Source organism: Muscardinus avellanarius, assembly GCF_963383645.1.
Source record: "Muscardinus avellanarius genome assembly, chromosome: 15".
NCBI classification, from domain to species: Eukaryota; Metazoa; Chordata; class Mammalia; order Rodentia; family Gliridae; genus Muscardinus; species Muscardinus avellanarius.
The window spans coordinates 85,934,790-85,957,662 of record NC_137801.1 but is presented as its reverse complement, the minus strand read 5'-3'; the positions used below and the strand labels follow the sequence as shown (position 1 = coordinate 85,957,662).

The 22,873-nt window shown below is 54.2% G+C and overlaps 1 protein-coding gene across 3 annotated transcripts in view; it reads left to right on the top strand.

The window, feature by feature from the left end:
* REEP1 (receptor accessory protein 1) overlaps positions 1-22,633 on the top strand; it is a gene marked incomplete at both ends in the record, with an annotated part of 65,226 nt that extends 42,593 nt beyond the window's left edge. Inside the window, 4 exons of one of the 3 annotated variants that reach the window (XM_080711092.1) lie at positions 9,619-9,796; positions 11,511-11,546; positions 18,777-18,925; positions 22,562-22,633. In XM_080711092.1, the coding sequence (XP_080567218.1) occupies positions 9,619-9,796; positions 11,511-11,546; positions 18,777-18,925; positions 22,562-22,633 (435 nt within the window). The remainder of the gene's footprint in view (positions 1-9,618; positions 9,797-11,510; positions 11,547-18,776; positions 18,926-22,561) is intronic. The other 2 variants (XM_080711093.1, XM_080711094.1) reach the window with 2 other exon arrangements.
* Between the last annotated feature and the right edge of the window lie 240 nt (positions 22,634-22,873).

Here is a 22,873-nt window from a genome sequence, read left to right as displayed (position 1 = left end):
AAGCCAGACTCAGCTACTTAGCGAGGCTCTCTGCAACTCAGTGAGACCCTGCTTCCAATAAGAAAGAAAATCAGGCTGGGGGGTGGGTATAACTTGAAAGTCGAATGCCTCTGGGTTCCATCCCAAGTACCAAAACAGAGAAAGAGGAAGTGTGTAGGCACGGCCGGCCCTCGGAGGCTTCTGGTTGGAGCCAGTTGCTTACTTTGTTTTATTTCTAGCAAAGAGCTATGTGTCTGCAGTCAGTCACAGGTCGGTGTCAGTTTTTGTTTTATGAAACTTTGTGTCTAGTGGGGGATGGTGGTGCACCCTTGTAATCCCAGTACCAGGAGGCTGAGACAGGAGGGTTGCAGGTTCGAGGACAGCCTCAGCAACTTCGTGAGACACTCCCCACCTCCTGCCAAAGCAAGAAACCTCAGAAAAGGAAAGTCTTGTCAGCCGTGCTTGGGAGCGACTCCCAGGAGACAGGAATGAGCGCCGTGCCCTCCTTGGTGCCGCGTGCCCTTTCTACGTCACGGCCTCCGTCTGCTGGGTCCGCTGGCCGAGGCCACCAGAACCCTGAGCTCGTGGTGTTTTCCTGAGAAGGCTTCCGGGCAGCTATGCCCGCTCCTGCCGTTCGTGTTTTTTAACCAGGATTCGATCTATGACAATAATATTTACAACTCACCCTAGCAACCAGTGGTTTTTGTTTTTGTACTGGGGATTGAACCCAGAAGCATTCTGCCTTCAAGCTACACCCCAGCTCGATTTGATTTCTTATTTGAAAACCAGGCTCACTAGTTGATGAGAATCTCACTGCTCGCTGAGGCTGTCCTTGAACCTGCTATCCTCCCGTCTCCGCCTCCACGTACCGGGATTATAGGCCAGCGCCATCAAACCCGGCTCTCTCACAACCAGTTTTAAAAACTAAGGTGATCTAGCCGGGCGCGGTGGCGCACGCTTGTCATCCCCGCGCTAGGGAGGCTGAGACAGGAGGATCGCGCAGGTTCGAAGCCAGCCTCGGCTACTTAGTGAGGCTCTCAGCAACTTAGTGAGACCCTGTTTCCAAATAAAGTATAAAATAGGTCTGGGGGTATAGCCCGGAGGTAGAAAGCCCCTGGGTTCCACCCCCAGTACCACCAAAAAAAAAACAACTAAGGTCGTGGGCCGTGGGTGCAGTGGCGCAGGCCTGTAGCCCCAGTACGTGGGAGGCTGACACAGGAGGACCACGGGTTCAAGGGCGGCCCAGGCAACTTAGCAACACCCTGAGCACCAAAGGGGAAGAAAAGACTCGTGTGTTCATAGCTTGGCCGGTGGCGCCCGCTCGGCGTGGAGGACAGCCAGACCTGGGCTTGGAGAGGAGGCTCTGGGGACAGTTGGGCGCGGATCCCGCGGCTCCTCCGTCAGCCTCGCTCCCCCCCCACCCCCGGGAGGACCCGTGGGACCTGCCGCACCGCAGTGCTGTGCAGAGGGGCCTCCTGGCGCCCCAACACCCCTCCCCAGGCACCGGGGCAAGATGAGCAGGCCGGCTGTTCACAGGGCTCAGATGCACCTGTCTCTCAGGGCTCCCGGCCCTCCTCCTGCTCCTCCTGCTCCTCCTCCTCCCGCTCTTCCTGCTCCTCCTCCTCCTCCCACTCCTCCTCCCACTCCTCCTCCTGCTCCTCCTCCTCCCACTCCTCCTCCTGCTCCTCCTCCTCCTCCTCCCACTCCTCCTGCTCCTCCTCCTCCTCCTCCCACTCCTCCTCCTGCTCCTCCTCCTCCCACTCCTGCTCCTCCTGCTCCTCCTGCTCCTCCTCCTCCTCCTCCCACTCCTCCTGCTCCTCCTCTTCCTCCTCCCACTCCTCCTCCTCCTCCTCCCACTGCTCCTCCCACTCCTCCTGCTCCTCCTCCTCCTCCTCCTGCTCCTCCTGCTCCTGCTCCACCCTTGCCGCGGATGTCTGCTGCGTCTCTCACAAAGGGCACTCCCAGAAAAGAGCCCGGGAAACACAGTCCTTCTTCCATCCGTGGCTCTCTGCAAACTGAGGAGGAAAATGGGGAGAAAGATATGGGGTGAGGTGGGGCAGTTCCCAGTGTGTGCCACAAAGTACATCTAGAATGTTCTAGAGCTGGGGGCGTAGCTCAGTGGTAGAGTGCTTGCCTAGCACGTGCAAGGCCCTGGGTTCAATACTCAGTACCCCCAGAAAATTTCATATAAATAGGATGTTCTGCAGTATTATCATGATTTTGACATCTTGCTATTTTTCTTTCTTTTTGTTTTGTTTTGTTTTTGGCACAGGGGATTGATGCCAGGAATATTCTACCTCTGAGCTATACCCCCAGTTCTAGTTTTTTATTTTTATTTTAATTTTGTGGCACTGGGGGTTGACCCCAAGGACATTCTACCTCTCAGCTACAGCCCCAGCTCCTTTTATTTTTATTTGGAAACAGAGTCTCGCTAGGTTGACGAGAGTCTCAGTACTTGCTGAGGCTGTCCTCGATCCACGATCCTCCTGTCTCAGCCTCCCACGTGCTGGGGTTCCAGGCGTGGCCATTGCGCCTGGCTGCGCCTCTGCCTTGTGGCCTCAGCCAGCCCATGGCTCTTGGTTTTGTCCCCTTCATCAGGTGGCTCGGCTCTTCCATTTTGTCTCCTCCCTGGACCACAGAGACGGGCAGGTAACCCGGTTGACAGGTGTGATTAACTGCACACTCCCCGCGGGCAGCGGCAGGCCTCCTCTGGGCTGGGTCGGAGGTGGCGTCTCTGCCTGCGTGTTCCTGTGCCAGCATGTCGTTAACTTAGTGGGGTTTTTGTCCCCTTTGTTTAATGCCTGGAGAATGAAATGGATTTGATTATTGACTCTCATAATAGAAACTCTCATCTCTTCCCTCCTGTTCGGTTTGTTAATCCAATTTTATGTCACAAGCAAGGCTGCGTCTCCCCGAGGCCTGCTAAGGAGGCGCCGGCTTGTGCTTGGGGAGCATGGCGGCTGTGGGAGGCTAATGTCAGCGCCCAGTGTAGGAGAAGTGCTAACTGAATCCTGGCGGCCGTGCCCCCTCTGCCCGACTCACTAACCTCTGCCTTGTTCTCAGTGTCACCAGCAGCAGACATTAGACACTGTGCAGTGGGCAGGCTAAACCCGCGCTCTAGCCAGGTGTGTATGCGCTCCCGTTATCCCGCCCAGTATTTGGGAGGCGGAGGCAAGAGGACCCCAAGTTTGAAGCCAGCCTCAGCAACTCAGCAACTTAGGGAGACCCTGTTTCAAAATAAAAAGGCTGGAAAGTAGTTCAGTGTTAAAAACACCCCGGGGTCAGCCGGGCGTGGTGGCGCACGCTTGTAATCCCAGTACTACAGGCTGAGACAGGAGGATCGCAGGTTTGCGGCCAGCCTCAGCTACTTAGTGAGGCCCTCTGCAACTTAGTGAGACCCTGTTGCAAAATAAACAATAAAAGTCGGGTGTGGTGGCGCACGCTTGTCATCCCAGCATTTGGGAAGCTGAGATAGGAGGATCACAGTTCACAGACAGCCTCAGCTACTTAGGCCTTTTGCAACTGAGTGAGACTCTGTTTCAAAATAAAAGAATAAAAAAAGAGGGCTGGGGGTGTAGCTTGGAGGTCAAATGCCCCTGATTTCCCTCCCCAGAATCAAAAAATAAAATAAAATAAAAAATAGGGCTGAGAGTATAGGTTGGAAGTAGAATGCCCTTGGTTCAATCCCTAGTACCACACACACACACACACACACACAGAAAAAAAAAGGAATAAAAATACCCCTGGACTTAATCCCCAGCACCCAAAAAAAGAAAAAGAAAAAAAAAGAAATTAGGAGCAGATGGGCGCCGTTGTCATGCCAGTGACTTAGTGGTGTCAAGCCTTGCCGCGTGGCTCTGTGATCCACGTGGCAGGATGTCAGCTCCAGGCCTCTGAACCACACTCAAAGGCAGAAAGCAGCGAGCAGGGTAGGGCCTTCCTCCTCCTGCATGTCAGAAAAAGGAAGTCTTTTCCAGAAATCCCTCCGAGGACTTCCCTTCCATCCCACTGGCCAGGACTGAATCGTGAGGCCATGCTTAGCTGCAAGGGAGGCGGGAAGCTGCTTCTCCTCACCACTCCAGGACCTCTCAGAGCTTTTCACAATTGTCCAATTCAAGGTGGCTCCTTGATTTATGGGCCATATGGTATTAAGCTCTTCCAAACATAGGGAATCCAAATTTATCTCCCCAAAGAAGAAAGCCTAGTTTTTGAGAACACTGCAGACAAATATTGGTTATTCCCAAAGGACAATCGTCCTGGATATAAAAGATTGTCCAGAGGAGAGCCAGGTGACAGGTCCACCAGGGATTGTGGGAGGTGGCAAGAAGGAGGTTTTGAGCAGAGGAGATTGCAAATGAGAAAGACATCTTGATTTTAACCAGATTTTTTCTTTTTTCTTTTTTTTTTTTTGTGGGTCTGGGGATGGAACCCAGGGGCATTCAACCTCCGAGCTACACCCCCTGCCCTATTTTTTTTATTCTTTATTTTGAAACCAGGTCTCACTGAGTTGCAGAGGCCCTCACTAAGTAGCTGAGGCTGTCCGTGAACCGCGATCCTCCGGTCTCAGCCTCTCAAATGCTGGGATTACAAGCATGCTCCACCACGCCCAGCTAACCAGCTGTTTTCACAGGTAAAGGCTAATTTGTCTTCTTTTTTTTTTTTTTTGTAAAACTGAGGATTGAATCCCGGGCATTCTACCTCTGAGCTATACCTTTAGCCCTATTTTTTTATTCTTTATTTTGAAATAGGGTCTCACTAAGTTGCAGAGGGCATCACTAAGACGCTGAGGCTGGTCGTGAACCTGTGATCCTCCTGTCTCAGCCTCCCAAGTACTGGGATTACAAGCATGCACCACCATGCCTGGCTGTCTTCTCTCTCTCTTTCTCTCTCTACTCCTCACTCCTCTCTCCTCTCTCCTCTCTCTCTCTCTCTTTCTCTCTCTCTCTCTTTCTTTCTCTCTCTGTACTAGGGATGGAACCCAGGGGCATTGTACTTCTGAGCTACACCCCAAGCCCTTATACTTTTTTTTTTTTTTTGGTACTGGGGATGGACCCCAGGGGATTCTACCTCCGAGTTACACCCCTAGCCCTATTTTTATTCTTTATTTTGAAACAGGGTCTCACTGAGTTGCAAAGGGCCTCAATAAGTAGCTGAGGCTGCCCGTGAACCAAGATCCTCCTGTCTCAGCCTTCCAAATGCTGGGATTACAAGTATGCGCCACCATGCCCAGCTTCCTTTATCCTTTTTATTTTGAAACAGGGTCTCACTGAGTTGCCAAGGGTCTCGCTGAGGTGCTGAGGCTGCCCTTGGACCTGCCATCTCCCGTCTCAGCCTCCCAAGTACTAGGATTATCGGCATGCCTGCAGCCCATTTGTTCCCACGATCTGTGTTCCCGTGCCGCTCTGATTTCCTCTGACACAGGACTAGGCTGGTCCTGACCTACTGTGGTCCCCTCTTTGCTAGCCTGGCATCTTCCAGACTTCCTGCTGCCACTGGTACTGGAGCTGGACCCGCTGGAGTTTGAGCCCTCTGCTAAAATGGACATGCATGAGGCCCACTGCTGCTTTCTCTAATATGTACAGGGGAATCACAGATTTGAGGCCAGCCTCAGCAACTTGGTGAAACCCTGTTTCAAAATAAAAAAGGAAGCCGGGTGTGGTGGCGCATGCTTGTAATCCCAGCATTTGGGAGGCTGAGACCGGAGGATCGAAGTTCGTGGACAGCCTCAGCTACTTAGGCTCTCTGCAACTTACTGAGACCCTGTTTCAAAATAAAAGAATAAAAAATAGGGCAGCGGGTGTAGCTCGGAGGTCAAATGCCCCTGGGTTCCATCTCCAAACCCGCAAAAATAAATAAACAAATAAGTAAATAAATAAATAAAATAAAACAAAAAGGGCTGTGGCTGGGCATGGTGATGCAAGCTTGTAATCCCAGCACTTGGGAGCCTGAGACAGGTGGATCTCAGGTTTCCAGCCAGCCTCAGCTATTTAAGGCCCTCCACAACTTAGTGAGACCCTGTTTTGAGCTAAAGAATAAAAAAAGCCAGGCCTGATGGTGCACGCTTGTAATCCTAGCATTTGGGAGGTTGAGACAGGAGTAGTTTGTGGCCAGCCTCAGCTACTTAGTGAATTCCTTTGCAACTCAGTGAGACCCTGTTTCAAAATAAAGAATAAAAATAGATCTGGGGGTGTAGGTTGGAGGTAGAATGGCCCTGGGTTCCATCCCTAGTACTGCAAAACATTTTTTAAAAAATTAAAAAAATGAAACAATAAGAAATCGGGCTGAGGTTCTGGCCCCGACCCTGGGCGGGTGGGCAGGCACTAGCGGGGCACCCCTAGGCGACCCCCTCTCCACCCGGAAGGACCCTGTGATCCGGGCCCCTGGCCCCGACCCTGGGCGGGTGGGCAGGCGCTGGCAGGGCACCCCTAGGTGACCCCCTCCCTACCCGGAAGGACCCTGTGGTCCGGGCCCCTGGCCCCGACCCTGGGCGGGTGGGCAGGCGCTAGTGGGGCATCCCTAGGCACCCCTTTTCCACCCGGAAGGACCCTATAAAAAAGGAAAAGAAAAAGAAAAAAAGGAAAATATCGGAGAGGGGTCAAGGAGGCTGTGGCGGATGCCAGGATACTGGAGATGCAGACAAAACTTATCCAGATGAACTGGAATTATTGGAAAAATTCCCCGCTAAGGAGGACTGCTTCTTCTCTACATTGTTAAGAATCTTGGACATCACCTGTAAGGAGAGAGACTTTAGCGGAGACCAAGGAGAAAGGCGGTGCTGAAAGCGGTCTCCCCATTGGCGGTGGAGACTTGTATTCAGGAGAAGCAGAAATTGGAGCCTACCAACCTTATTTTTTTATTATTATTTTTTGGAGAAATTACACCAAAGGTCGAATGCTACCGTCGTGCATGCTTAGGAAGACTGGACAACATTCAGAGTGGAAAAAGAGCTTGGGAAAGATTTGAAATGGTGGAGGCAGTGGCAATGGCAGTGGCCAGTACTCAGGGGAGGCAGAGATCTGATGCATTACACCTGAAACCTTTGAAGTAATGACCCCAGAGGCAGAATGCTACCACCACGCACACTCGAGAACGTGGGACAAATGGTTGGGCGAAGAGGGTGCTCGGATTAGAGCCTGCCGAGGGGTGAGGCCGGCGACAGACACAGCAAAGCTGGGATTAGAGCCTGTTGTGAGGCAAGGCCGGTGCTGGAGCCTCCGAGGCCGGGATCGGAGCCTGCCGAGGGGTTAGGCCGGTGCCGGGGCCAGTGAAGCCGGGATTGGATCATGCCGTGAGGCAAGGAGCTATTCGGGCCTCTGAGGCCAGGATCAGAGCCTGCCTAGGGCTTAGGCCGGTGTTGGGGCCAGCGAGGCCAGGATCGTAGCCTGCCATGAGGCAAGGCCGGTGCTGGGGCCTCCGAGGCCAGGGTCGGAGCCTGCTGAGGGATGAGGCCGGTGCCAGGGCCAGCGTGGCCGGGACCAGAGCCTGCCGTGAGGCAAGGCCGGTGCTGGGGCCTCCGAGGCCGGGATCAGAGCCTGCTGAGGGGTTAGGCCGGTGCCGGGGCCAGTGGCTGGCATCGGAGCCTTCTGTGAGGCAAGGCTGTTATTGAGCCTGCCAAGTGGTTAGGCCGGTGCTGGGGCTAGCAAAGCCGGGATCGGAGCCTGCCATGAGGCAGGCCGGTGCTGGGGCCTCCGAGGCCAGGATCAGAGCCTGCCGAGGGGTCAGGCCGGTGCCAGGGCCAGCGTGGCTGGGATCAGAGCCTGCCATGAGGCAAGGCCGGTGCTGGGGCCTCCGAGGCCAGGATCAGAGCCTGCTGAGGGGTTAGGCCGGTGCTGGGGCCAGCGGCTGGCATCGGAGCCTTTTGTGAGGCAAGGCCGCTATTGAGGCTTCCGAGGCTGGGATCGGAGCCTGCCGAGGGGTTAGGCAGGTGCTGGGGCCAGCGAGGCTGGGATCGGAGTCTGCAGAGGGGTCAGGCAGGTGCTGGGGCCAGCATGGCCAGGATTGGAGCCTGTTGAGGGGTTAGGCCGGTACCAGAGCCAACGTGGCCGGGATCGGAGCCTGCCATGAGGCAAGGCCGGTGCTGGGGCCTCCGAGGCCGGGATCAGAGCCTGCCGAGGGGTTAGGCCGGTGCTAGAACTAGCAAGGCCAACATCAGAGCCTGCCGTGAGACAAGGCCGGTGCTGGGGCCTCTGAGGCCGGGATCGGAGCCAGCTGAGGGGTTAGGCCAGTGTTGGGGCCAGTGAGACCAGAATCAGGGCCTCCCATGAGGCAAGGCCGCTGCTTGAGCCAGCGAGGTCTGGATTAGTCCACCGGGTAGCCAGGCCACTACTGGGGCCTTCAAGAGTGGGATCGGTATTTGCAACGCGGCATGCACAGAGAAATATCGCAGAAAATTAAAACCAGATGCTTCCCCTAATCAGCAATAACTAGGAGGAAAGGGGCAACAGGAAGAGGTTTAGCTATAGAAAGGGCCCTATAGTGAAGCAACTAAGGTGACCAATCAGAGGGTATGGAATAGGGGAGGATGGAGCCTCTTTAAAATGCAGGAGGTACATAAACAAATGTATCAAAGTTAATCACCAAAGAAGCATGGGATGGAGGGAGGGGGAGGGAATGGGATGGGGACTGGATGAGGGCTAATTGGATGATGTGTGCTTGTATATCCTCTCAAGTCTTGTATTCCAATGTGATGTATGATTACAATGCACCAATAAAAATAAATAAATAGTTTAAAAATAAACTATTTATTTTATTTAAACTATTAATTTATTTAAAAATAAATAAATTAATTAATTAAAAAAAAAAAGCCGGGCGTGGTGGCACACGCTTGTAATCCCCGCGCTTGGGAGGCAGAGACAGGAGGATCGCGCAGGTTCGAAGCCAGCCGCGCGCGCGCTGGCTTAGGAGACCCTGTTTCCAAAAATGAAAATGTAAAAATAGGTCTGGGAGTGTAGCCCGGAGGTAGAAGGGCTTCCAGGAACCCCAGTACCACCAAAATAAATAAATAAATAAAAAATAAAAAAATAAAAAATAAAAAATAAAAAAAATAAAAAAAATAAAAAGTTCCACAGGAAAAATAAAAATAGGGCTGAGGGTGTAGCTCGGAGGTGGAATAGCCCTGAGTTCAATCCCCAGTACTGCAAATAATAACAGTAATAATAATTATGAAAATAAATAAAACATTAAGACAAGGTCTATTAAGTTGCCCAGTATGGCCTCGAACCTTCAATCCTGTTTCAGCCTCCCAAGTACTAGGACTACAGGTGTGTGCTACCACATCCATTTTCAAAATAAAAACAAAATTTAACGGTGGGGGCTGAGGCTGTAGCTCGGAGGTAGGACGCCCCTGGAGTCAATCCTCAGAACCCATAAGGCCACCCACAGCGGCTAGAGTGGAGGTGACCGGCAGCCTCACCCCTGCCCTCTCCGTCCGGGCCACCAGGCTCCTTGGGTGTTGGAAGGAGGGCCGGGACCTGGGGCCAGAGCAGGCCGGGAGGTTCCGGGCCTCCAGCCTCGCATCTCCAGCAAGTACACCTGGCACCTGCACGGCCTTCCAAGGCTTGATGCCCACCCTGCTGACCCTCATTTGGGGTCTCTGGGCCCCGCGGCGCCCCTGACCACCCCCCTCCCGTGTCCGTGCAGGGCCAGGGCGCCTTATCGGAGCGACTGCGCAGTTTCAGCATGCAGGACCTGACCACCATCCGGGGAGATGGCGCCCCCGCGCCCTCGGGGCCGCCTCCGCCGGGGCCCGGGCGCACCAGCGGCAAGCACGGCCAGCCCAAGATGTCCCGGAGTGCCTCTGAGAGCGCCGGCAGCTCGGGTAGGTGCCCCACTGCCCCTGCCCTGCCCTCCAAGCAACATGGTCTCCCTCCTGCTCCTCCGTCAACAGAGGAGGCCCAGCCGGTGGGCCGGTACCCCAGGGCCGCCCGGAGGCTGCGCGGGGGACTGGCTTGGGCCTGGGGCGTCGGGGATAGAGCCTGGCCAGGGTCTGGGGCCGGCTTTCTTCTCTTCCTCAGCATATCTTTGGTCTCCCCGGCATGGAGCCCCTGAGCATCCCCTCCACCCACCCAGGGCGGCTCCCAAGGGCCACTTCTGCTCTCTCTCTTTCTCTCTCTCTCCTCCCCTCTCTCACTGCTGTCTCCCCTGTCCGTCCAGTCACCACGTGCTCCCTGGACCCCACATACGGGCCGTGGTAGCTCGGAGGTCGAGTCCTGGAGGAGGCGAGGGCCTTGCAGTTCACAGCCCTCCCTCCTCCGTCCAACCATGGTGGTCACACGCCTGGCTTGGGAAGGCTCTGGAGTCCTGGCTCATCTGCAGAGCCCTGGTCCAGCCCCCGAGGTCTTAGTGCACTTATATTGGGTGCAGCTGTGTGGGGGCCCCTGGCATCTGTCCATCAGTGTGGGACAGGTCCCGCAGTCGGGGTGTGGACGTGGGTGCGGGTGGGAGCTGGCCAGGACTCCTGGTTTCCTCTGCTCCTTGGGAGTCACAGCAGCCCTGGCTCTCAGCAGAGGGTAAGCCAGGGCTGTAGAAGGTGGCCTTAGATCGCCTGTCTACCCCTTCTGGTGCCAGAGACATCCTACCTCCAAGCTGTACCCCCCCAATCCCTTTATTTTTTCTTTCTCTTTTCAATTTTGAAACAGGGTCTCACTTAGTGGCCGAGGCTGGCCTTGAACCTGTGAGCCTCCGGTCTCAGCCTCCTAAGAACTGGGATTACGGGCGTGGGCCACCATACTTGGCACAGTTGCTGCCTCTTGGGGAACAGGGAGAACGTGAGTGGGCTCTGAGGGTAAAAGTCATGCAAACAGCCGGGTGCGGTGGGCACGCTTGTAATCCCAGCATTTGGGAGGGTGAGACAGGAGGATCGCGGTTCACGGACAGCCTCAGCAGCTTAGTGAGGGAGGCCCTTTGAAACTCAGTGAGACTCTGTTTCAAAAAATAAAGAATAAAAAAATAAGGCCGGGGATGTAGCTCGGAGGTAAGATGTCCCTGGGTTCCAGGGATAAGTAAATTTTAGGAAGGTCTGAGGGTGTACCTCAGAGGTAGAGTGGATTAAACCCCCAGTGCCAATTAAGAAGAAAGAAAAACAAAGCAAGAAAGATTGGTCCAGGCTTTCCATGGATTTAGAATCAGTCTATATGTATTTAGTGAGCACCGTGTGCCGAGTCCTGCTGTGACCCAGGACCAGCGGTGCGCACCAGGCGGGACCCAGTAGGATTCGGCCAAATGTCCAGACACAAAGTGCTCTGGGCTTCAGAGATTGGTCCAGGTTTGCTGGAGACTTTCTGGCCTGGAAGGTCTGGAAGAAGAGGCTTCTGGGGCCATTTCCCAGGGAAAACTCTCACCCCCCCCCCCCGGGGAAGTGGCCTAGCTTGGTGGGTCTCCCAAGGGTTGTCTTCTCCCATCCCTTCCCCAGTGTGGCGTCTGGGCAGAGAGCACCCTCCGGGAGTACTGGGAGTGCACTGGGACCTTGCACCCCAGGGCTCCCCGTTCCTGCCGGGCGGGGGTGTCACTGATGTGCCCGCCCCTCCCCACAGTGTGCACCTGCTGCTCCACCTGCCGGACCCGGAAAGGTGAGTGGCAGCTGGCACCGCGGGGCTGCGGAGCTCGCCTCTAACCAGGAGCTGGCGCCCCGGCCTCGGGCTCCCTTCAGCTGAGTGTTCAGGGCAGAGACAGGCTGACTCCCCGAGGCTGAGGCCTGGTCTTAGGCTGGCCTTGGTGATCTGAAGGTTTAAGCGGAGAGAGCCAGTTTAAGGGGCTCACCCACTGTATAATCCCAGGACTCGGGAGGCTGAGACAGGAGGATCACAGGTTTGAGGACAGCCTCAGCAACCTAGTGAGACCCTGTTTCAAAATAAAAAAAAAGAAGCCGGGCATGGTGGCGCACGCCTGTGATCCCAGGACTTGGGAGGCTGAGACAGGAGGATTGCAAGTTTGATGGCAGCCTCAGCAAGTACTGAGACTCTCATCAACCTAGCAAGACCCTGTGCCACAAAGAAAAAGAAAGAAAAAGAAAAAGGAGGAAGGGCTAGGGATATAGCTCAGAGGTATAGTGGCCCTGAGTTTAACCCCCAGGACCAAAAAAAAAAGCTCTCGAGCTCCTGGCTGGAGGACTCGGTTTCTCACCCCGAGACCTCTCCAGGGCCGCTGGGCGCCATTCCAACACGGCAGGCGTTGGCCCAGAGGGGCGACAAGCGGGAGAGGGAGAGAGCGACTTGCCAGAAGCCTTATTCTAGAAAATTTCTTCTTTTATCTTTTGATTTATCTCTCTTTCTCGTACTGGGTTTTGAACCCAAGACATTCTACCTTCGAGCTACTATGCCCCCAGCCCTTTTTACTACTACTACTGCCACTATTAATTATTATTAGTAGTATTATTATTAGTATTATTATTATTTTAGTACTGGGGATCAACCCCAGGGATGTTCTATATTCTCGGCCCTTTTTATTTTGAAACAGGATCTCACTATTTTGCTGAGGCTGGCCTCAACCTTCAGTCCTCCCGCCTCAGCCTCTGATGTCCCAGGTTTACAGTGTGCCAAGGCACCAGGCCCTCTGCCTTGTTCTTTCTTTTGGGAGCGAGTCACCGCAGGGCCGGGCTCCCCTGTGCTCTGGGTGACCAGGGTGCAGGCGCTTACCCAGACCCTCGGGAGTGACGAGGCCCTCTGTCCTGGGTGGCCAAGGGAGCCCGGGCCTTGCTTCGCCACTTACGACCTGTGCAACTTTGTGTGAGTCGCCTGTCTGAGCTTCCGCTTCTCCCCTGGACGGTGGGGGTGAAGGTCCTGCCTCCCCAGCTCCCCGCCCCGAGGTGGAACGGCTCTGAAAGCTTTTCACAGGAGGATGAGGGGGGTTCCAGCCTGGCGTGGCCAGGATGAGTCTGAGGTCTTCCAGTGCTGGCCACACTATCTCTGGTGACCTGCTCCTCTGCCGATCTAGCCTCAGTCCAGAAAGTGCTGGACTAAGTTGAACACAGTGGTACTCACCTGGAATCCCAGTGCTTGGGAGGCCGAGACAGGAGGATCGCAGGTCGGAGGCGGCCTCAGCAACTTAGGGGGGGGCCTTTGACAACTTAGCCAGACCCTGTTTCAAAATTAAAAAAAAATAAAGCCTCAGCAAGTAGTAAGACTCTCAACCTAGTGAGACCCTGTTTCAAGATAAAAATAGGGTTGAGGGTGTAACTCGGAGGTAAAATGCCCCTGGGTTTCATCCCCAATAATACACACAAGTAAGTAAGTAAGTAAGTAAGTAAATAAATAAATAAATGCTGAAAAGGGCTGGGGGTGTACCTCAGGGGTACTGGGTTCCATCCCCAGTACTAAAAAAAAAAAAAAAAAAAAAGGAAAAAATGCGGGGGGGGGGGACTAGAAGGTGCTGACCTAGCCCAGAGGTAGTTTCTGGTGGGCTGCTCATTCTTGGAGTCCTCAGGCTGGTCCGAGTCTCCATGATCAGCGTATCTGTCTTCTTAACAGAGCGCAGGGCAGTTGTAGTGTCTTTCTGTTGACTCTGGGATCTACAGATTTCCCTGGAATTTGGGAGAGACCGGCCAGGGAAAGAGCCGCTTGGGGTGTACAGGTCCTTTAGCGCCAGCGCCGCGTGTTAACGTGCCGTCTTGGCGTTCCTTCCTGCCTCCTTCCTTCCGATCTTCCTCCTGTCCTTCACCACCCCGAGGTGCTGCGGGTGCGATCCGTTCAGGCCAGAGCCGGGGCGGATCCAAATTCTTCCAGGGACTTGTTGTACCCAGGGTCCTGACGGAGAGGGGCTGCAAATCCAGGTGTTGACTCGGGTGCAGAGTGGAGGGTGCGTGGGACTGAGCACTCGCCCGAGGCTGGCGGGGCGGGCAGAGCCTCGCGAGCTGCTGTGGAGACACCAGGACGCCCTGTGCACACCCGGCCGTCGTCCCTGCTGACCCACGCTGCTCCCTGCGCGTCTCGGAATTTCTTTGTTCTTATCATCTGCCTCCCCCGCCCTTACTTCTCTCTTTTCTCTTCACCTACCTCGAGGTAACAGAACAGAGCTCAGGGTTACTGCCTGCAGCTGGCCAGAGAGGCGCCCCTTTCCTCACTTAAAATTCAATATGTGGACCCAGGGGCCAGGCGCACACCTGTAATCCCAGTGCTGGGATTCAGAAGGATCGCGGTTCGCAGCCAGCCTCAGCTACTTAGTGAGGCCCTCTGCACCCTAGTGAGACCCTGTTTCAAAATAAAAATTAGCCGGGCGTGGTGGCGCACGCTTGTCATCCCAGTATTCGGGAGGCTGAGACAGGAGGATCGCGGTTCACGGACAGCCTCGGGTACTTAGTGAGGCCCTTTACAACTCAGTGAGACCCTGTTCCAAAATAAAGAATAAAAAACAGGGCTGGGGGTGTAGCTTGGAGGTCGAATGCCCCTAGGTTCAGTCCCCAGCACCACCACAACAACAAAAAAATAGTGCTGGGGGCGTAACTCTTAAGTAGAATGGCTCTGGGTTCAATCCCCAGCACCACGCACACACACACACACACACACACACACACACACACACACACACACAAACAAAAAACCCCCACATCAATCTGTAGGATATAATTTTTCCCCCTGAAACTGAAGATTGAACCGAGGGGCATTCTACCTCCAAGCTACACCCCCCAATCATTTATTTATTATTTAGCAGATCTAGGGATGGAACCCAGGGGCATTCGACCTCCTAGCTACAGCCCCTGCCCTATTTTTTATTCTTTATTTTGAAACCGGGTCTCACTGAGTTGCAGAGGGCCTCACTAAGTAGCTGAGGCTGTCCGCGAACCGCGATCCTCCAGTCTCAGCCTCCCGAATGCTGGGATGACAAGCGTGCGCCACCATGTCCGGCTGTCTTTCTTATTTTTTATTTTGCAGTAGGGTCTCGCTAAGCTGCTGAGACTGGGCTTGAACCCACGCCCCTCCTGTCTCGGCTTCCTAGTTCTGCGGTGACAGGTGTGCGCCAGCGCCTGTCTGCAGGACCTAAGCTTGCACGGTCAGCGCGCCCTTTGCCCTCTCTTGGAGGGACCCGGGAGCTGCGCCCGGCCGTCCTCTTCCTCTGGCCACAGCAGGTTTGGAGTGTGGGGTGTGTGTGTGTTTGTACACTTGCACACGAGTGTGAGTTCCATCCCCAAAGCCCCTTTTCTAACAGAGTCTTCTTTCTCTCCTCGGTGGCTGCGGGGCCGTGGACGTAAGTGTTCCGCCGGGCATGCCGCCTTCGTGTTAATCTCTAGCGTGTGCCGTGTGCGGTGTATTTGCTAACCTGGGGTCCTCCACGCGCGGGGCGGGTGGCCTAGGGCTCGGCTCAGACGGCTCTGCTCCGCTCGGGCCTTTAGCGGCCTCGGCCTCTGCAGGCTCAGTGGCCCACGCCTGGCCTCCCAGCACTTGGGAGGCCAAGACAAGAGGATCGCGGGCTCAGGGGTAGCGAGCACGCAGTAACTTAGTGAGACCCTGTTTCCACGTAAAAAATAAAATAGGGTGGGGGGTGTGGCTCAGAGGCAGAAGGCCCCTGGGTCTGATCTCCAGTCCCACAAAAGAAAAATATAAAATCCCTGCAGTTGCCGGGCGTGGTGGCGCACGCTTGTAATCCCCACGCTTGGGAGGCAGAAACAGGAGGATCGCGCAGGTTCGAAGCTAACCCCGCGCGCTGGCTTAGGAGACCCTGTTTCCAAATAAAAATGCAAAAATAGGTCTGGGAGTGTAGCCCGGAGGTAGAAGGGCTTCCAGGAACCCCAGTACCACAAAAAAAAAAAAAAAAAAAAAAAAAAAAAAAAAAAAAATCCCTGCAGTCAAAGATCCTGGGCTTCCTCCCACGGCTGCAGAGGGCCACGCGATCCATGCAGCCAGTCCACGTCCACAGTGCGGCAGCCAGTCTGAGGCCGGCCATGCTCCAAGCATCTCAAGGTGCTGAGGATGAGACAGAGGGTAGCAGTGACTCCCCGGGGGATGTGACCCCGGGGTTCCTTTCCCCTCAGGATCCCAGCTCTACAGCTTCTGTCTGAAGTTCCCCACCCCACCTCACCCCACCGGGCTCCCCAAGCTAACCTCCCTGCTTCCAGCCCACTAGTTTCTATTCCTACTCAGATTTCTGGGCTCTCCTTTTCTTCTAGGAGGCCAGAGAGCCACACATTTTTTTTTTACAGAGTTAAAAAAATTTTTTTTTTTTAAATTTGAAACAGGGTTTTGCTAAGTTGCTGAGGACCTCACTAAGTTGCTGAGGCTGTCCTCCAACCTGCCATCCTCCTGTCTCAGCCTCTCAAGGACTGAGATTACAGGTCTGCACCACCGTGGCCGGCTAGGGTCACTGGTTTCTGACCTTGCTCAAGGATGCTGTGGGGAACACAACGGGGGCCTTCTGGCTTCAGCCCTGAGAGGGTCCTTAGGATTACCCTGGTAATAAGTGAGTCCGTTGCGCGGAAGACGCCCCAGGGCAGGACTGGGAGGGAGCAGCGCCGGCGTGCGCAAAGGCAGTCTTGAAGCAGAACCCAGCCGGCCCTTAGCGCACCGCTCCGCAGGGAGGAGCTGGCCGGCCTTCGGGGCTGGGGTCCCTGGCCCTGCGCGGGTCTCTTTTCCTTCCTGTAGGTCCGGAGACAGCCACACGGGTAGCCTAGGCTAGAGCACACCGAGGCCTGGGGTTCAGGGCGGGCTCCCAGGCTCCACGAGGCCCTAAGAGCGCAGCAGAAAATCAACTAAATTGAGTTTAGTTTAGCAGGACAGGGGCCAATTAGTGACTCCCGGGCGCCGACCGCAGCTGCGCGCTCGTGCTGCCACCTGCCGGCAGCCCGGGGTATGGCGGCAGACGGCGAAAAAGCGGCTCGGGATTGGGCAGGTCCCCTGGCCAGTTTTTTTGTTTTGTTTGCGGTCCTGAGGATGGAACCCAGGGGCATTCTACCCCCGAGCTCCACCCCCAGCCCCATTTTTATTCTTTATTTTGAAACAGGGTCTCACTGAGTTGCAAAGGGCTAAGTTGATGAGGCCGTCTGTAAACCACCATCCACCTGTCTCAGCCTCCCAAATGCCGGGGTTACACGTGTGCGCCGCCACGCCCGGCTCTAACGGCCAGTTTTATTATCAGAGCTGTGATCAGGTAGTCAAGTCCCCTTGAAGGAGAGAACAGTGTGTTGGCTACAGTGATTTGGGTTTGGTTTGGCTTGGTACCGGGGACCAGGGCATTCCAGCTCTGAGCTACACCCCCAGCTCGCTTATTTATTTATTTATTTATTTATTTATTTATTTATTTATTTATAAGCAGGGTCTCGCCAAGTTGCTGAGGCTGGCCTCAAACAGTGATCCTCCTATGTCAGCCTTCCAAGTACAGGGATTACAGGCGTGGGCCACCCATCCCCGGCTGCACGTGTTTTAGGAGTTGTTACAGGTGACCCAGGAAGAGGCCAGGTTTCTATCTGCAGACTCAGGGTGCTGGGGCTAAGTGAGCCAACGTCCTCCAGCTCTGCCTTCGAGGACTCCAGGTGCAGCAGGAGGTGTCTACGAGGTCAAGTTAGCCGGGAGTGGGCAGAGACTATGGGTAGAAAGGTAGATACTGGAGACGGTGCCCAGGGACCTTCCACCTCTCAGCTCTCCTCCCAGCCTGATTTTTATTTGCTCAGGGTCTTTCTATGTTGCTGAGACTGGCCTTGAACCTGCAATCCTCCTGTCTCAGCCTCCCAAGGACTGAGATTCCAGGTGTGCACCGTCACACCTAGCAGGCAGAGAATATATCCCAAGATAGGACCACTGGCCAGGTAGTGGGATAAATAGTCTGTTCATTCAATGAGATGAATTCTGGAGCAGAATTAATAAATCACGTGGATGTATTCAAGGCACACGGACACAGAAATGTTGCTTTTTTTTTTTTTTTTTTGTAGTAGTGGTAAGAGCTACAATCAGATTCTCCTGCCAGGGCATTTGAAGTGAGGAATCTGTGTAGCTTTGCTTAAGGTCATTCTTTAAGGGTTTCTGGCCTTTTGTAACCTGCCTCTTTTATATATCACATTCTTTTATTTTATGATGCCAGGGAGTCGAACCCAGAGGCTCCCACATTCGAGGCAGCTGCTCCACTATTGAACTGCACCCGTGGCCGCCGCATCCTGCCTCTTAAAGAACGCCTGGAGCCGGGCGTGGTGGGCACGCTTGGAATCCCCGCGCTTGGGAGGCTGAGACAGGAGGATGGCACAGGTTCAAAGCCAGCCTCGCCACTTAGTGAGGCTCTCAGTAATTTAGCGAGACCCATTTCCAAATAAAATATTAAAAAATATGTCTGGAAGTATAGCCTGGAGGTCGAAGGTCCTTGGGTTCCATCCCCAGTACCACACACACACACACACACACACACACACACACACACACACACACACAGCTTAGAGAACTAAACACTGTGATCCCAGTACTGGGGAGGCCGAGATGGGAGGATTGTAGGTTCAGAGCCGCCCTCAGCAACTCAGGCCCCATTTCAAAATACAAAATGAAATGGGCCACAGGGAGTAGCTCAGAAGAGAAGGCCCCTGGGCCGCACCTTAGCAGTGGACAGTGCTTAGCTATAGAGACAACAGCGCTCTCCCGCTTGGGGCCGCCCGTGTGGAGAGGAGAGCCTGGGCCCAGCCTTCGGTGTGAACGCGTGTCAAGATGGCTTCTTGCTCTCCGAGGGAGGCGGGTCCCCGCTCCTTGGCAGCTCCCGGGTGGCCGGAGCCTGCGGTTGTGCCCGTCCTAACAGGCCTGGCTGGCGTGCTGTGTGCTCACCTCGCCCTCCTGCCCGGCGGCGACACTGACGGGCCACGCGCTTTGTCTCCCGTGTAGACTGTAAACGGCGTTAAGTGGTTGAGGGCGTGGACGAGGGTGGTGTGGAGGCATGGGCGCCCCGCCGGGGCCGCAGCCCCCTGGCGTTTTCTGACGACGAGGAGGAGGACCTGCTGGATTTTATGTACAAGTTTAAGGCGCCGAGAAGGACGGACTTGCCCCTCGAGGTACAGCGTGTCGCCTGGGCGTCCTGGGCGTGAGGTCTCCTGGGGGACCCGGCATCTCCCTTGTGGTGGGTGGGGCGCTCCCCTCCATCAGACGGCCGGCCGGACCGCCGGGTAGTGTCCAGTGCCAGGATGGGGTCGGGGAGGTACCCCAACAATTTTATTTAGAAATAGATGTTTTTTTTTTTTTTTCTGGTAGTGGAGATGGAACCCAGGGGCATTCTACCTCTGAGCTACACCCCCAGCCCTATTTTTTATTCTTTATTTTGAAACTGGGTCTCACTGAGTTGTAAAGGGCCTCACTAAGTAGCTGAGGCTGTCTTCAAACCGCGATCCTCCTGTCTCGGCCTCCCAAATGCTGGGATTACACGCGTGGGCCACCACCCCCGGCTCTAAATGTTGTTTCTTTTTTCCCCCCAAGTATCCGCAACTGTTAACTTAAGATGGTGTGCGAGTAAAAAGCCATTGCGGGGAAAGGAAGACTCAGAATATGGCTGTCGTCTGACACATTTTTATATAGAAGGCTGGGCGCGCAGGGTGCAGTGGTACACACCTGTGATCCCAGGACTTGCAGGCTGAGGCCGGAGGATCACTGATTTGAAGCCAGCCTCAGCAACTTAGCAAGACCCTGTTTCAAAATAGAAAGGGCTGGGATGTAACTGAGAGGTAGAATGGCCCTGGGTTCAATCCCCAGTACCAAGTAAGTAAGTTAAATAAATAAGTCTTGTTCAACTGGGCACAGTGGCACTTGTCTATAGTTTCAGTATTGGGAGACTGAGACAGGAGGATTGCAGGTTTGAGGACAGCTTCAGCAACTTAATGAGGCCTTGTTTCCAAATAAAAAATAAAATTGGGCTGGGAGTATAGCTCAGAGGTAGAATGCCCTTAAGTTCAATTCCAAGTACTAGAAAGAAAGAAAGGAAGGAAGGAAGAAAGGAAGGAAGGAAGGAAGGAAGGAAGGAAGGAAGGAAGGAAGAAAAGGGCTGGGTGTGTAGCTCAGAGTTAAGAGTGCCACTGAGTTCAACCCCTAGTACAGGATGAAAGAGAGAGAGAGACAGAGACAGAAAGAGAGAAGCTTGCTCATCACTGTAACTCCAAGACACAGCTTTCTGTCTGGTACAGAGTAGCTGTTCATAAAATGTTATTTCGTGGTACTGGGAATTGAACCCAGAAGCATTCTACCTCAGAATACACCCCCAGCCCTATTTTATTACTTTTTTTTTGGTGGTACTAGGGATGGAACCCTTCTACCTCCAGGCTACACCCCCAGACCCATTTTATATTTTTATTTGGAAACAGGGTCTCTTAAGCCAGCAAGGCTGGCTTCGAACCTGCACGATCCTCCTGTCTCCGCCTCCCAAGCGCGGAGATTACAAGCGTGCGCCACCACGCCCGGCTACTTATTTATTTTTTGATGGCACTGGGGATTGAATCCAGGGGCATTCTACCTCTGAGCTTCACCTCCAGCCTATTTTATTATTTATTTATTTATTTAATTTATTTTGTGGTACTTGGGATTAACCCTAGGGGCATTCTATCTCCGAGCTACACTGCCAGTCCTGTTTTATTTTTATTTTGGAACAGGGTCTTGCTAGGTTGCTGAGTCTCACTACTTGCTGAGGCTGTCCTTGAACCCATGATCCTTCTTTCTCAGCTTCCCAAGCACTAGAATTACAAGAGTGCACCAGGCCCAGCTTCATAAAATGTTACCGAAGGGCACAGGCCTTTCAGGTTTCCCAAACAGTGCACCTGCCCACGGGAGGCGAGCCGTGGCTGTGGCAGGGTCTTAGCTGCGCGAGGACCAAGCCAGAGCTCCAGGGCCTTGCTGGGCAAGGGGAGATGTCAGTCATGGTCTGCAGAATCTGGAAACCCCAGAGACTTCCTCTCAGCCCCTGCAGGTCTTTACAGCTCCCATCTGCAACCTGAGAGTCTGTCTGGGTCATGCTGGAAGCTGGCCTGTGGTAGAGCAGACAATGGCCCCAGGTTCTGTGTACAGCGGGGTGGTGCTTGTGACACCTGTCACCTGCAGCCTGCCAGGCTCCTTTCCAAGGTGGGCACATGCACACCAATTTTTATTATATATATATTTTTGGTGCTGGGGAGTGAGCCCAGGGGCGTTCTACCTCTAAGCCACACTCCCAGCCCTCATTAAATTAAATTAATTGTTTATTTATTTATTGCGGGTCTGGGGATGAAACCCAGGGGCATTCGACCTCAGAGCTACACCCCCTGCCATTTTTTATTCTTTATTTTGAAACAGGGTCTCACTTAGTTATGGAGAGCCTCACTAAGTAGCTGAGGCTGTCTGTGAACCGCGATCCTCCGGTCTCAGCCTCCCAAATGTTGGGATTACAAACGTGTGCCACCACACCTGGCTTATTTTATTTTGAAACAGCATCTCACTAGATTGCCGAGGGAGGGTCTGGCTAAGTTGCTGAAGCTGACTTTGAACCTGGGCTCCTCCTGTCTCAGCCTCCCAAGTTCTGGGATTACAGGCATGTGTCACTGTGCCTGGCTTGGTCCTTTTTTTTTTTTTAAGTTGCACAACCATCAGTGTTTATGAAACTGCCAAGAGGCGGGTGATTCAAAGGCCTCTGCTCAGAGCGGGTTGTGATGGTTAGTGGTGAGGCTGTGGCTGGACTCAGTTCTCCTGGTCACCTGCTTCTGTTCTGCCAGCGGGCCCTGAGCCAGCCGTGATGGTGTTTGGGAGCTGGGTCTGCGCTCAGGAAGTTCGGTCTGGGAGACAGTGAACAGAGAGAGCCCCCCATGCCTGGTGTGCACACAGGAGGTGGAGAGGCCTGGCTGTGAGTGGCTGGGCTGGGTGGTAGTGAGAGGGGCCCAGAACCAGCTGTGATCCCAGGACTTGGATAAGATGGGAGGACACAGGTTCAAGGCCAGCCTCAGCAACTTCATGAGGCCCTGTTTCAAATTGAAAAAATAAAGCCGGGTTGGGCGTGGTGGCGCACGCTTGTAATCCCCTTGCTTGGGAGGCCGAGACAGGAGGATTGCACAGGTTTGAAGCCAGCCTCAGCTACTTAGTGAGGCTCTCAGCAACTTAGTGAGACCTGTTCCAGATAAAATATAAAATAGGTCTGGGAGTATAGCCCGGAGGTAGAAAGCCTCTGGGTTCCACCTCTGGTATCACCAAAAAAATAAAGCCCGGTGTGGTGGCACACACTTGTAATCCCAGCATTTGGGAGGCGGAGACAGGAGGATCATGGTTCGTGGCCAGCCTCAGCTACTTAGTGAAGACCCTGTTTCAAAATAAAGAATAAGAAATAGGGCGGGGGGGTGTAGCTTGGAGGTCGAATGCCCCTGGATTCCATCTCCAGACCCCCCCCCCACACAAAATAAATAAATAAATAAATAAATAAGTAAATAGAAGATTGGGAGTGTAGCTCAGAGTAGAACGCCCCTGGGTTCAATAAGAGAGCATTGTTCCCAAGGCAGAAAAGCAGGGGGAGGTGTCATTCTGCTCTGCTCTCCCAGGCGGGGCTTCATGGGGTCTGTGGGTGCTGTGGACACTGAGCGGAGACCCCAGTCTGCTGGCTGCCTGCACCCTGGGCGTGGCGCCAGTCACTGGCTGCCTGCCTCCAGCTGGTGTGTGGAGGGATGACCTCTTTTCTGCTTCCCCACCAGGCACCGCCTAGACTCCTTCGATCTCGCTTCAGGAAGAAAAGTACCTCATCCTCGGCCACTGAAACCACGTGAGTGAGAAGACCAGCGGGGCCCTCGGAGCGTCTCTTCTCTGCCTTAAAGAGCGAGTCACCAACAAGCCCGCAGGCCGGTGTGTGGCGCCTCCGCGCCCCCTCCACCTTCAAGAATTGCTTTCTGTTTCCCCCTTTCTTTGTGTGAGGCTAAAGGGAAAGGTGGCCGTGGGGTGACCTTTCTGTGTCCCAAGGTTAATAAGTTCCTGCCACCGCATCTCCAGACAGCAGAGCGTCTTTAGAA